Source organism: Prionailurus viverrinus, chromosome C2 (assembly GCF_022837055.1).
Source record: "Prionailurus viverrinus isolate Anna chromosome C2, UM_Priviv_1.0, whole genome shotgun sequence".
Lineage (NCBI taxonomy): Eukaryota > Metazoa > Chordata > Mammalia > Carnivora > Felidae > Prionailurus > Prionailurus viverrinus.
Genome location: NC_062569.1, coordinates 111,652,200 through 111,665,555, shown reverse-complemented (window position 1 = coordinate 111,665,555; position 13,356 = coordinate 111,652,200). Strand labels below are relative to the sequence as shown.

The window sequence follows — 13,356 nt, the reverse complement described above, 5'->3', positions numbered from 1 at the left end:
TTTTACTACTTAAGTTGGAGCGTATTCTGGTTTCTTGCTCATGGTTGTACTGTTGGAGACCATGTTTGTGGTTCCCTGGGGGCAGCATCAAAGACTACAACAGCAGCTGTATCAACAGGGATGTGCTTGTACATTATTATGATTTAAAAAGTATGTCGAGGGTTGGGCATTTTGCCCTAGAATACCGACTTTGTTGTCTGGAATAGTAAGGGATTTGGCAAAGTTACTTCAAAAAGAAACCAAGGATTTTTGCCCTGAAAAATAGAAAAATTCTAGTTCTTCATTTATTTGGTAGAAAAATTCTATCTCATATGATGGTATTTACAGTTCATTTACATATTTAATCATTAAAAATATGGTATTTATTTCTCAAAGATCACATTAAATTTTCTTTGTTTTATGGTTACAAACAACCTTTCACATTCTAACAGGCTCTCTTGTACATTTTGACCAGATGAGAAGAGATAAACCCCATTCTTTATCAACTATAGGCCTGAAGCATTTCTGAACAGTAGACTTGAAATCTTTTTCCCTCACTTTCTTGTCCAACACTTTGGTGACCACATAGCAAAAGGAAAAAAAAAATGTTTCTTGCGTGGTTACTAGTTATATTCTTGTTCTTATGAATTTGTAGTAGCTAAAATTTGATCACTACTTTTGTTTTGAATATGATCCCAAGTGATTATATATATTTCATTTAATTCCATTCCATTAAGAGGGTAACACTTTAGTAAATTTACCCATTTAAACTAATATTCTTGGAATCCTGTCAGTAGGGGAGATTTACATTATTTTATTAAGAGAATGTGAAATGGTAGTAAATTATTTTCCTCAAAACCATCTTCCCAACCCCCCCTACCCCCACCCCCAGTGTGACAAAATCTTGGTTTCCTGATTGTAGTGGGAGACTTCTTTCAGGCTGCTTCAAAGATTTTTAGAAATTGTCTGGCTGAGTTATGGATTTTTATTTATATAGATTTCTTATGTTTTGTACATTAAAATTATAAACAATGACTAAAACTCAGCTTTTGAGAATTCTGAGAGAATTACTTATTTTAAGTGGTTATTTCATGGCTAAAAAACAATTCATAATGTTTGTGAAAGTTTTTGAAAAATATATTCTTTTTAACCATATACAAACAAAAATAAAATTTATTTCATGTTTAATTTTCTCCTTAAACCTAGCAGACTGTACATAACTGCTTGCTGATGTACTCAATGATGTATTCTTTTTCTTTAAAAGAATATATATATTATATATATATCTCTAATATATAAAATGGTGATGCCATTAGAACTTTTTTTGTTCATCTGACATTTATTGGACACTTACTATAAGCTAGGCACAGCTCTAGGCATGATACCTGTGTGAGTTATGTACTAAGTATTCCCATACAGCACTGAATTCTTGGCAGAATTTTATGATTTCTCCTCTTTGCCACTATTTAGCATAATATCAGGAGCATAAATTCTGGAACCAGACTGTTAAAATTGGAATCTTGGCTAGAATACTTACTAGATGAGTGTTCATAAACTATATAACCCCTCTTTGCTTCAACTTTTGCATATGTAAACTGGGGCCAGTGATGATTGTGGTTATTTCATAGGGTTGTTGTGAGAATCAAAATAACACCTGGACAGTATTTGGAACACTGCCTGGCACAAAGATAGTGCTCTATAAAGTGAGTCAGTACTACTACCATGAATAGTAATATTACTATGACTTTTAAGTGCTGTCATCCTGCTTGTGCTGTCTTCTCTTTTTAAATTTCTTTAATTTTAGAAAACATAACTGAGCTTGTTAGAACTAAGTGCAAAATAAGAGTAAATTGCATGAAACCCTAGATTCCCTTCCAAGGAAACAAAATGCTGTGTATGCCTTGGCATTACATTTTGGCTACTGAGAACCTTTTCTTCGTAGACATACACAGCCTTTAATAGGCCATGGTTATAAATTAATCTTCAATAAGAAAAAAATAAGTAGAATTGATCTATTAAGGACTTGTTTTTTAGGGAAAAAGATCTTGCAGAAGCTCTGGAAGCAGGAGGTTGTGATCTTGAAACTTTGAGAAATATAATTCAGGGAAGACCACTACCTGCTAATCTGAGGGCCAAAGTTTGGAAGGTAAAGTAACTGAAAACTAAAGCAAAATGTCATCACTTAAGAGTAACATTTGAGAATTTTTATGTTCATTTGTCTAAGTTGCAGAAAATTTTATCATCTTCTGACCATGTTGCATCTAGAGAATTTATCAAACAGAGCAACTTAAATGGTGTGTTTCTGTCATGTTTGGTTATTTAATAATATAGGTTTTGAAGGGCAATGCTTTTTCTTTTGTAGTCATTACAAATGATGTTTATAAAGATTGTTTAATGAAATGGGAAAATGCAACCAATGAGTAAAATAGGATTTATAATTGCAGACATGGAATTATCTCAGCTATATTAAAGACAAGGTGGGGAGAGGACATAGGTCTCTCTGTGTGTTGGAATTATAGGACATTTTACTTTGCTTTATTTTCCTCTTCATCTGTTCTGTAGTGCATGTGTCACTTTTTAATTTTAAATTAAGATTTTGTTATGATTACAAAAGAAATACTGTTTGTTAAAACATACAAGCAGCAGATAAGATAAAAACTATCTACTGTCTATCACCTATGGGTAAAACACATAATAATGTCTTGGTATATATCTTTTTATTTTTTCTTCTCTGCACATATATCTGTAACAGAAATGGAATAATAATTGTACATAGCATTCTGAATGTTTTATTGTAGAAATTTAAAACACATACAAAAGTAGACTTACATAATGAACCCCCATGACCCATCACTTAGTTTTAATTGTTAATATTTGGCCAGTCTTGTGTGATTAGTATCTCTATGCTTTCCTCCCTGTCTCACCCACTGGATTATTTTAAAGCAAATCCTTGGTAGCACACTAAAATACTTTAGTACGAAAGTCTAAAAGATAAAGACTTTTAAAATAAGCATAATACCATTAAACTAAAAAAAATAATAATTCCTTAATGTGTCCTCACATGGCTGAAGGGATAGGGGCTCTCTGGGGTCTCTTTTATGAAGGCACTAATTCCATTATGAGGGCTCCACCCTCATGACCTAATCACCTCCCAAAGGCCTCACCTCTAAATAACATCACATTGGGGATTAGGTTTCAACATCTGACTTTTGTGGGAGGACACAAACATTCAGTCTATAATATTGATGATGTTTGCTGAAATAAATTTGTGTATGCTATTCACTGGATTGACATGAAGTAGTAAAATTTAATGTAGGGAGGTTTAAAATAATTGTGTTCATTATGATATGACTGAAGGGATCAGCATTTGGTGGAGTGTAAATACATTACTTTGTAATCTTTGAAGTATGTATTATTATTTCAAAATTCAGGACTTTCCATTATTACAGTATATTTTCTAAAAATGAGACATGACATACAAAGCTAATTGCTTTTATCTTTCTTCCAGATTGCTCTAAATGTTGCAGGAAAAGGTGATAGTTTGGCATCATGGGATGGTATTTTAGACTTGCCAGAACAGAATGCCATTCACAAAGATTGTGTAGAGTTTATCGGTAAGTTTAATAATTGTTTTCAAACTGAAAAATTTTGAAAATAATATTGTGAGGTAGAAGAGTTACTCTTTAATAGAATCATCTTGTTACAGTTTGGGATATGTTAAATTTGTGAACGGCTAGTAAACAGTTGTAGGACTTCTCTTTGGAAATTCTTATGAAGTAATATCTAGTATTTATAAGAAAGAGAGCCCAATTTTTAGTGTAGGGTTTTTTTGGTTTTTTTTTTGTTTGTTTTTTGGCTTATATGTTCAGTTCTTCTGGTACCTTTATAGTTTTGTTGCAGTTTTAAAATTGTTTTTTTGTGAAAAGGTCTGTATGATCTTTAGTCTTCACATTAAAGGGGTCTGTGTTCTAAAAGTTTACCTATAAACTTTTGCAGATCATAGGTAATGATCTGTAATAAAAAAAAACCCACAAAACTATTTTAAGTCGTGGATGAAAAGGTTTCCTGTCATTCCACAAGGTCTTTTCAAGCTTAAATGAATTTAGTTTGTATTTTTAAATTCATCTATAGTCCTTAGTGTCTTTTTGTTTTTCTTTTTATTACAATTTAGTTAAATTTTATTAGATAGGCTTTTGTGTACTAACCACAACAGAAACATTATTGCTAGTGTATTCAAAGGAAAGGGAATTTATTGGTAGGGAATTAATAACCTTCTCTGACAAAGCTATAGTGACAGCTGCCCATCATTGGGTAGATGATAATCTTTTGTTTAGAAAACACCATTTTGCTTTCCAGGAATATGGGTTAAGCATCTTTCCTACCTCTCTACCTCGGATTGCCCATTTTTATGTTTAACATATATATAGGTCAAGTATTATTGAGTTAAATACTGAATAGCTAGTAAATACTAAATAAAAGGAAACATGCTTTTGCGTAGTTTTCTTTTGCCCTTGTCATGCTCTGAGTACACTAAGGAAGTATTGTGTGTTTGAAAACAAGTGTTACTTGCAATAACTGAGTCTCTAACAGGCCCTTGGTAACTTAATTTTGACACTTATTTTCTAGAACAGCTTTCAGTGCCACAAGAGAAAGCAACAGAATTACTTTTGGATATTGAATCCGTAATCACCTTTTACTGTAAATCACGTAACATTAACTACAGCACATCCCTCAGCTGGATACATCTACTGAAACCATTGGTGCATCTTCAGTTGCCACGCAGCGATTTATACAACTGCTTTTATGCTATCATGAATAAGTACATCCCCAGGTAAAACACGTTTTAGTAATAATAGTTTTTAAATGAATAAAAGTCTGATTTGTTTTGAACTAAAGTTAGATTTACTTTGGTGGTAAAGTAAAAGGTTCAAGTATTTGAATCTTAACTGTTATTTGACTTTATTTCTGTGGTTGTAAACATTTTTTAAAGGGTTCTTTGGTTAAGAATTTATGCTTGTAAAGTTGGTACAATCTTTTGGTAGTATCCCTATTATAATTTCTTTCCTTATAAAAATAACATTAACGTGTCTATACGAAAAGCAAAATTTTTGGAGTGCTGCCTTAAGTGAGGTGCTAGCATTACAGCTTGAAATGTAATCCTATATATGCAGGCACTGAACGAGTAATTAGGAGTGTGCTGAGTATTAGGAAGATGAAATATAGAATGCTAAGGGCATATTCAGTGGGGGCGACCTAACTTGTCCTGGAGGTCAGAGATGACTTCCCTGGGCAAGTGACCCTTAGGCTGAGACTAGATAGGTAGATGTTTAGATGGTTACAAGTGTGGAGGGCCAGAGGAGAGGTAGTGCAGGGGCTGCATCCATGAGGCCGGAAAGAATTCTTGTAGTTCCCTGTGCTACTGATTAGGTAGTCAGGATTTCAGAGCGAAGAGGAACTTTTGACATAATCTGCACAGGGAATTTTGGATGCACACTGGAGTCCTTGAGGGAGCTCTTAAAAATCCTGATGCGTATTTTTATATCTGACTATCAAATCTCTGAGAAGGGCACCCAGGCATCATTGTTTTTTTTAGAGCTTCTCAGTTGACTGCAATGTGCAGCCAAAGTAGAGAACTCTACTATTCTGGAGCTTGGTAGTTAAATGACTACCATTCTTTACTGCTTTCTGTGATGCACACTATACTAAATGCAGGTGTTTTGTGTGTTTTCTTATTTAAACTATGACTGCTAACGGGTAGGTATCTCTGATATACAAGTACAAAAACTGAGGCAAAGAAAGAGATTAAAGACTTACTCATGATTACACGTCTGGTGTATGTCTCTGAGTCAAGATTTGAACCTAAGTTTGGATGGCCACCTGTGTTTTAACTAATACAGTTTTCCACCCTGGTTGCTTATTAGAAACCACTGAATAACTTTTTCTTTAATAGCTCAAGATACCATTTTCAGATCATAGAATTTATCCTTTTAGTGTGTGTATAGCTCATTGTTTTTTAGTATAGTCACAGGATTGTGCAGCCATAACCACAAAATTTTTTAGAACATTTTCATCTCCAAGAAGGAATCCTGTACCCATTAGTAGTCAACTCTCCATTTTCCCCCAACACTGTCAGCCCTAAGCAACCACTTCCTGAGGCAATCTTTCTGTGTCTGTGAATTTACATGCATTGCATGGCTATATCACATTTTATTTACTCATTCAACAGTTGGACATTTGGATTATTTTCACATTTTGGTTATGAATAATGCTGCTATGAACATTTGTGTACAAGTTTTTGTGTAGACATGTATTTCATTTCTCTTGGGTATGTACCTAGAAGTGAAATTGCTGAGTTATATTGTGACTCTATGTTTAACCTTTTGAGGAATTGCCAGCCTTTTCCATAAGTATATCATTTTACATTTCCACCAGTAGTGAATGAAGATCCCACTTTTTCCCCTGTCAACGTTAAAAAAAAATTATTATAGCCAAACTAATGAGTGTGAAGTGATATCTCATTATGGTTTTGCTTTGCATTTCTGTGATAGTCAGTGATGTTTAGCATCTTTCATGTGCTTTCTGGCATTGTGTGTATCTTCTTTGGGGAAATGTCTGTTTAGCCCAAGAACTTTTAAAACATGTGGGTCCTTGAAGTTTCAACTATAAGTGCACTAGGTAGAGCCTAGGCATATTTTTTAAAAACTCCCCAGGGTAGAGAACCTCTTTGCTACCTTGAAGCCACAGTGCTTCATATACATAAAACAGACCCAGAGATGCCAGGAATCAGGACTGTGGTCGTGGTAGAGCAAGACTGGAATTCATACTTACGAATCATTCAGCTGCACTAGGTTTCTCAACTGCTTGTATTTTACCACTGCTCGGTGTAACAGAGCTAGTGATGGCAAGGGACATGATGCTCCAACTTTTTCTCTAGAGACTATGTTGGTAGTGGCAGTTAGTAATAGTAGGGGAGGGGGCTTTACCCTGAGTTGTATAGTACACTATCTTGTTAGGTTCCTCCAGGTACTGTTTCTATGAGTTCCACATGTAATACAGCACTCCAGGCAGGGTCAGCATTAATGCCTCTGGATAGAACACAGCCCGACAAAATGCTGCTAGAAGAATTCCATTGTAATGTAATTCTCATTACAGATCCAGTGTAACATGGGTAGAATCCTGTCAAGTCAAGCACAGTGCCTTGCAGTGGAGAGTAGCTTTGCAGTACAGAGCTATTAAATGAATAGATGCTGTTGCAGTAGCTAACTCCCTGAGATGTCCTGCTAGGGACACATACTAGGCAATGGTTCCTACAATTTTATGTCCCTACTCTAAGGTTTCCATGTCTTGCCTTAACAGTCAATTGCCTTGCATTTATTAGAGTGGGGAAAGTATTCAGGTGAAGAAAGAGGTAATCTTGCCAGTATGAATCCAGTTCTGTCTCTGGGCTTCTGAATTAACAGCCTAGGGCCTTCTCTACAAAATTTCCCTGTTATCTACAATATAAAAAAAAAAAAAGTAGATAGAGAGTCATACCAAATCCTGGCATTGATCTCAGATCTTGTTTTTGCAGAAATTGTTTTTCATTGTTCCTACTTAAATAGCATTTGACAATATTCTTTATCAGTGCTTTTATGTTAAAACTGTGACATTCATTTCATTAGCTTTTTCACATGAAGCCTTTTGCTTCATTTCAATTTCTTTACAATTTGCTTTTTTGGAGACTGTGCTTCTACCAAAATACCGCTTGTTGAAATACTGAATTATATATAGAGAAGAGTCGTATGGCATAATAGTTTAATGCACAGTTTTTGTGTACAGCTCTTAGCTGACTTTTTAAACTATGTGACCTTGGGTGAGTTACTTGCCCACAGGTAAGCTTCAGTTTTCTCATCTGTAAAATGAGGAGAATAATAGTAACTGTTTCATAGGGTTGCTTGTCAAGATAAAATTAGATAACTTTGTAAAGTGCCTGTTACAGTGTCTGGCATGTGATATTTTCTCAGTAAATATTGACTTTTATTGACATCACCTGTCCTTGAGCTGTTTACATTTTTATTGATTCATTAGACACACGGGAAGAAGGCAAGAAGTAGTACACTTGTTTAATAAAGTGTTTTGTACCTCTTGGGATTCATTCTGAGCACTAGTACCCAGGCCACTTCAACTAAGGCTCTTGATCCAGTATTTTGTTACCTGTGGCCATTTCAGACTTTTACCTCTGCTAAAGGACATTCCTAATTGAGTATGTTAACTATGGAGCTAACCTAAAGCCTTCCTAGGTGTTTCCTTGTATTTGGAGGGGAAGAAGAGAGCTGGACTTTTTTTTTTTTTTTTTTTTTTTTTTTTTTTAGACCTCTGTATTTCTCCTCTTGGGATGTAGAACTTGTCAAAATAACCTAAATGGTCCTGCTCTTTCCAGTGGTCCCTGTAGTTCTTTCTTTTGAGTGCTGCCTGGGTTGAGCTGGAGAGAATCTCCTTAGAGTTGGCTGTAGACCTGCTGTTTCTACAAACTTTCTGTCAAATCAGGGATATTAGGTGTTAGCAAGAGATTTCTGGCTGATGTATCAGGTAGGCTTGCTGTGAATGCTGTGGTGTTCAGGCATTTTGGGGGGTGGGGAGAAGGAGGTGGGTGTTGCAGGAGGACTAGTTACTGATATGATCATTTCTGATCCATTAATGCAAAAACCTTGCTTCTCTTGTCTTTTAGGGATTGTTCTCTGAAGGGAAGACCATTTCATCTTTTCCGATTACTCATCCAATACCATGAGCCTGAGCTTTGTTCTTTTCTTGATACAAAGAAAATTACTCCAGACTCCTATGCACTCAACTGGGTAATAAAGTGAAAGTAGGAACACTTAATGAAAAATAGCTTTCTATAAAACTATAGTTAGGTTTATTTTCCCCCAAGGAAGAGAAAGAAAAGTACTAAATTATAGACCGTTACTACTTAAACCAAAGGAGTAAAATTATTGGTACTTCCAAAATAGGTTTTTTAGTTCTTGACCATGTTAGTTCAGATTATTTAAAATGAAGTTTAGCCTTTTGTTTTACATGTATCTCATATTGCATAGATAGTACATTCATATGTAATATTTGTGAGATATATGTATGCAATATGTGCTAATATGGGCGTGTAATATATGTAAATATGTGGTATGTATCAGTTCACTTTAAAACTTTGTGTGATTAAATTGTTGATGGTGTGTATAAGAATTGATATCCAAACATGAGGAAAACGACTTAAGATTATATTGATCATTAAGAAATGATCAATATAAAGAAATACAAAGTACATCTCAGTGCTCTGTTATTCTATATATTTTTAATGGGAAGTTTTATTATTCTGGGTCAGTGGTTCTCAGACCCTTTGGTGTCAGGACTTTTTATACCCCATGTTTATTGAGGATCTCTAGTTTATACAGATTATGATGGTTAGAAATTAAAACTTAAGAAATTTAAATATTCATTTAGAAGTAGTGATAAATCCATTACATGTTAACATTAATAGCCTATTTTTCTAATGCAAAATAACTGTATTTTCCAAAAGAAAATTAGAATAGTGACATTGTTTTATATTTTTGCAAATCTCAATATTCGGCTGGATCACAAATAGGTAGATTCTCATACCTGCTTCTTTATTCAGTCTGTGATGGTACCACAATTCATGTAGCCTTTGGAAAAGTATTGTTCACTTGTGAGAGAACGAGTATGAAAAAGGCAATTAAAGTTCACGTGTTATTATGAAAATAGTTTGACCTCGTGGGCTCCCCTGTAAAAAATACTCTTGGGGACGTCTAGGGCTCCTCAGATTACACTTTGAGAACTGCTCTTCTCAATTAACTTGAAGATCTTTCTAAAACAGTGATTGAGTCCTAGAAGAATATATATTCAGAAATTAAACATACTCTTTGATCATGTCTTAACCTAGCTTTCTTCAGAAAGGATTCCTTTCTTCCACTTATTAACTGTGTGATTTAAAACACTTAGCCTCTGAGCTTCAATTTCTTTATCTGTAAAATGGGAATAATAATAATACCTACCTCAGAGGGGATGAGATGAGTAAACAATCAGGAAAAGGTACTTAAGAGAATCCTAACTGGTTTCAACTGTCATATTAAATCTCAGACTGCAGCAGCCTACTCTTTAGTGTTAGCCACAGGCTTATCACTTTGAGTTGAAATCATAAAACACCTATAAAATTGTAGTTTCACTGAGATTCATATATTGCCATTCATACTTATTTGTATTCAAGTAAAAAACTAAGCATTCTGATGCCTTATAGAGGTCTCTGCTGTCACATCACGCCTCAGAAATGCTCTTTCTGTTGCCACAACTCTGAATTAGTCCTCAGTTCCAGTAGTAGATTTTACCACGTACTAAAACAACTGGTTTCTCTTCAGTCAATGCCCCAACTAGTTCTTGCTATTAGTATCATGTCTATGGAATGGAGTCTTTTTTTTTTTTTTTAATTTTTTTTTTCAACGTTCATTTATTTTTGGGACAGAGAGAGACAGAGCATGAACGGGGGAGGGGCAGAGAGAGAGGGAGACACAGAATCGGAAACAGGCTCCAGGCTCTGAGCCATCAGCCCAGAGCCCGATGCGGGGCTCGAACTCCCGGACCGCGAGATCGTGACCTGGCTGAAGTCGGACGCCTAACCGACTGCGCCACCCAGGCGCCCCTTTTTTTTTTTTTTTAATCATGAGATGAAACCATTAAAGCTAGTTCTTAAACCCTGAGGGACCTACAACTGTGAGCAATGCAATGATAGCTGTAGTTTGGCTATGTGACTTTAATGATGGCCATATATTGCATGTATGCATATATTGCAGTTCTATTTGTATTTACATCTTTGGGATTTGTAATAGTAACCTTTTTTTCTTTCAAAGTTTACTTATTTTTGAGAGAGAGAATGAGTGGGGAAGGGGCCGGTGGCGGGGGGGGGGGGGGCGAGGACAGAGGATCTGAAGCAGGCTCTGTGCTGACAGCAGAGACCCCGATGGGGGACTTGAACTCACAAACTGCAAGACCATAACCTGAACCAAAGTCGGACACTTAACCGACTGACTGAGCCACCTAAGTGCCCCTGGTATTTGTAATAGTAATCTTATTTGTAATAGTAATTTTTAAAACAACAAAAAAACATTAGTAACATTTTATACTTAAAAGCTTTGTGGTGAAGTGTAGTGGCAGTTAGCTTGGGCTGTGGAATCTCAGGTCATTTTTCTAGTGTAAATACTGCCACTCACTATCTCTTTGAGCTTGGGAAGGTTGTTTAACACCAGTTTATTTCCTCACATGTAAAATGGGGAGAAAAATGTCAACGTTGAAGGACTGTTGTGAGACTATTTTAAATAAGAGATAAAGGATATGTGACAGTAGTTTAGTACTGGTACAAAATATGCACCAATGTATATGTTCCCATTAGCCATTAAAAATGTTTTCAATTTAAACCCCTAAATGGAATTGTTTCTGTAGCTAATGAAAATTGAATAAACAGATCACTGAGTTTATGCAGTTTAAAACACAGGCTCTAGAGAAACTTATTAAACAGCTCTTTTATTTAAGAGAGAAGACCACAGAGCTCCTGAAACACAGGGATATAAATGTCTCATGTATTTCAGATGATGGACATGTAAACTTTGGCAGCAAGTCACCTTGCTTGTCATTGAAAGTTGACTCTGTGTTCTTAACTAACCATGTTTGATCCTTACAGTTACCTTGTAGGTGAAGAACCATAATAATTATGCTGGGTACCCTTATAGTGGTAGTTATGCCAGTTATTATGTTGTGGCATATATGTATTAGTTACTTTAGACACTCTAGGTTAATTATCTCTCCACAACAATGGTAGAAGAACGGTAGCAGTATTCTCCCCTCCCCGCCTTTTTAAGTAGAAATGGGAGTTTTAGAGGTTAAGTAATATGCCCTAAGTCACACAGCTACTAAGTGGTGTCATTATGCCTTGAATCTACATATTCTGCCTTTGCATTACATACATTAAAATTAAGCTACACATTAAGTATCAGGTGCAGATAATTGGATATAATGTTACACATTTGTTTTCATACTTTAAAAAGAACAGGTCATTTCCAGTGGTTTATGTCTCATTTCATTTCCTGATTACAGCTCGGAAGCCTTTTTGCATGTTACTGTTCCATTGAAGTCACTCAGGCAATATGGGATGGATATCTACAACAAGCAGATCCATTTTTTATTTATTTCTTAATGTTAATAATCCTTGTTAATGCAAAGTAAGTATCAAGTTGCTTAGATTTTTTTTGCCTTTCTAGTCTCAGGATGTTCTGTTAATATTTAACTCAAATTCATTTGTTTCTCTTTTACAGAGAAGTTATTTTAGCACAGGAGTCTGATAGCAAAGAAGAAGTTATCCGTAAGTAACTTACTGTAGAGAAAATATTTCACGTGACTTAATTTTCTAAAACTCAGTTTTCTCATCTGTATATTTCAGAGATTAGTCTACAGAACTCTGAGGTTTCATTCAACTCATATACACTCTGTAGGTACAGACCTTAAGGCCTATTTTCCCTTGATTTTGCTATCCTCATTCATTTCTTCCATGTTTTTTTCAGTCTTTCAGTTCCTTTTCATATACTGTTTCTTACGTTTCATTGTTCATACCAGATGCCCTCCTCTTTCTCACCTCTTCCTTCTTAATTTACCTTTGAATACTCAGCTTTCATAATTACTTTCATTGTGGAAATTTGGTACTTTTTTTGGGTTTTTGCCATTCTAGCCCCCACACAGATTTAGTTATTACTTCCTCTTTGTACTGCCACTTTGTATTATTTGTATTATAATGTTTATCCCACAACATTATAGTGGTTAATTTTCACATTTCTCACACAAGACAGAATTCCTTAAGTCAGGAATTATTTCTTAGTCACTTTTTGTTTCCAGGGGCCCTGGCACTTAACATGTGTTTGTTAAATAAATCAGTGCTGCAATCAAGGCTAATGAATATGATTTGATTGCCTGAAACGATGTTTCACTAACAGCAGAATTGCATTAATAGTGTCAGCTCCTTTGGGAAACTCCACTGCTCCTCAAGCAGTTTTAAAGGCTTCACTATTGACATTCCATTTATGTAGTTTTTATTATGTTAAAGATATTCTAGCTTTGCTACATAAATAATGTTCATGATTGTATTTTCCAGAATTTTTAAAAATGTTCTCATATCTGTAATTGTTTTTCAGAGTTCTTAGAAAATACTCCATCCAGTTTGAATCTAGAAGATATAGAAGACCTTTTCTCTCTGGCTCAGTATTATTGCAGTAAAACACCAGCTTCATTTAGGAAGGTATAAGACAAATTACCAGCTTCAGTATTTCACATTTTGTACATTGTTTTATTATT

General features: G+C 35.1%; 1 protein-coding gene across 2 annotated transcripts in view; it reads left to right on the top strand.

Moving 5' to 3' along the window:
* Positions 1-13,356, top strand: part of TBC1D23 (TBC1 domain family member 23) — a 60,755-nt gene that overhangs the window by 20,350 nt on the left and 27,049 nt on the right. For both annotated transcript variants that reach the window (XM_047874985.1, XM_047874983.1), the window contains exons 2-8: positions 2,014-2,125; positions 3,488-3,593; positions 4,606-4,810; positions 8,687-8,810; positions 12,109-12,233; positions 12,327-12,373; positions 13,197-13,300. In XM_047874985.1, coding sequence (XP_047730941.1) covers positions 2,014-2,125; positions 3,488-3,593; positions 4,606-4,810; positions 8,687-8,810; positions 12,109-12,233; positions 12,327-12,373; positions 13,197-13,300 — 823 coding nt within the window. The remainder of the gene's footprint in view (positions 1-2,013; positions 2,126-3,487; positions 3,594-4,605; positions 4,811-8,686; positions 8,811-12,108; positions 12,234-12,326; positions 12,374-13,196; positions 13,301-13,356) is intronic.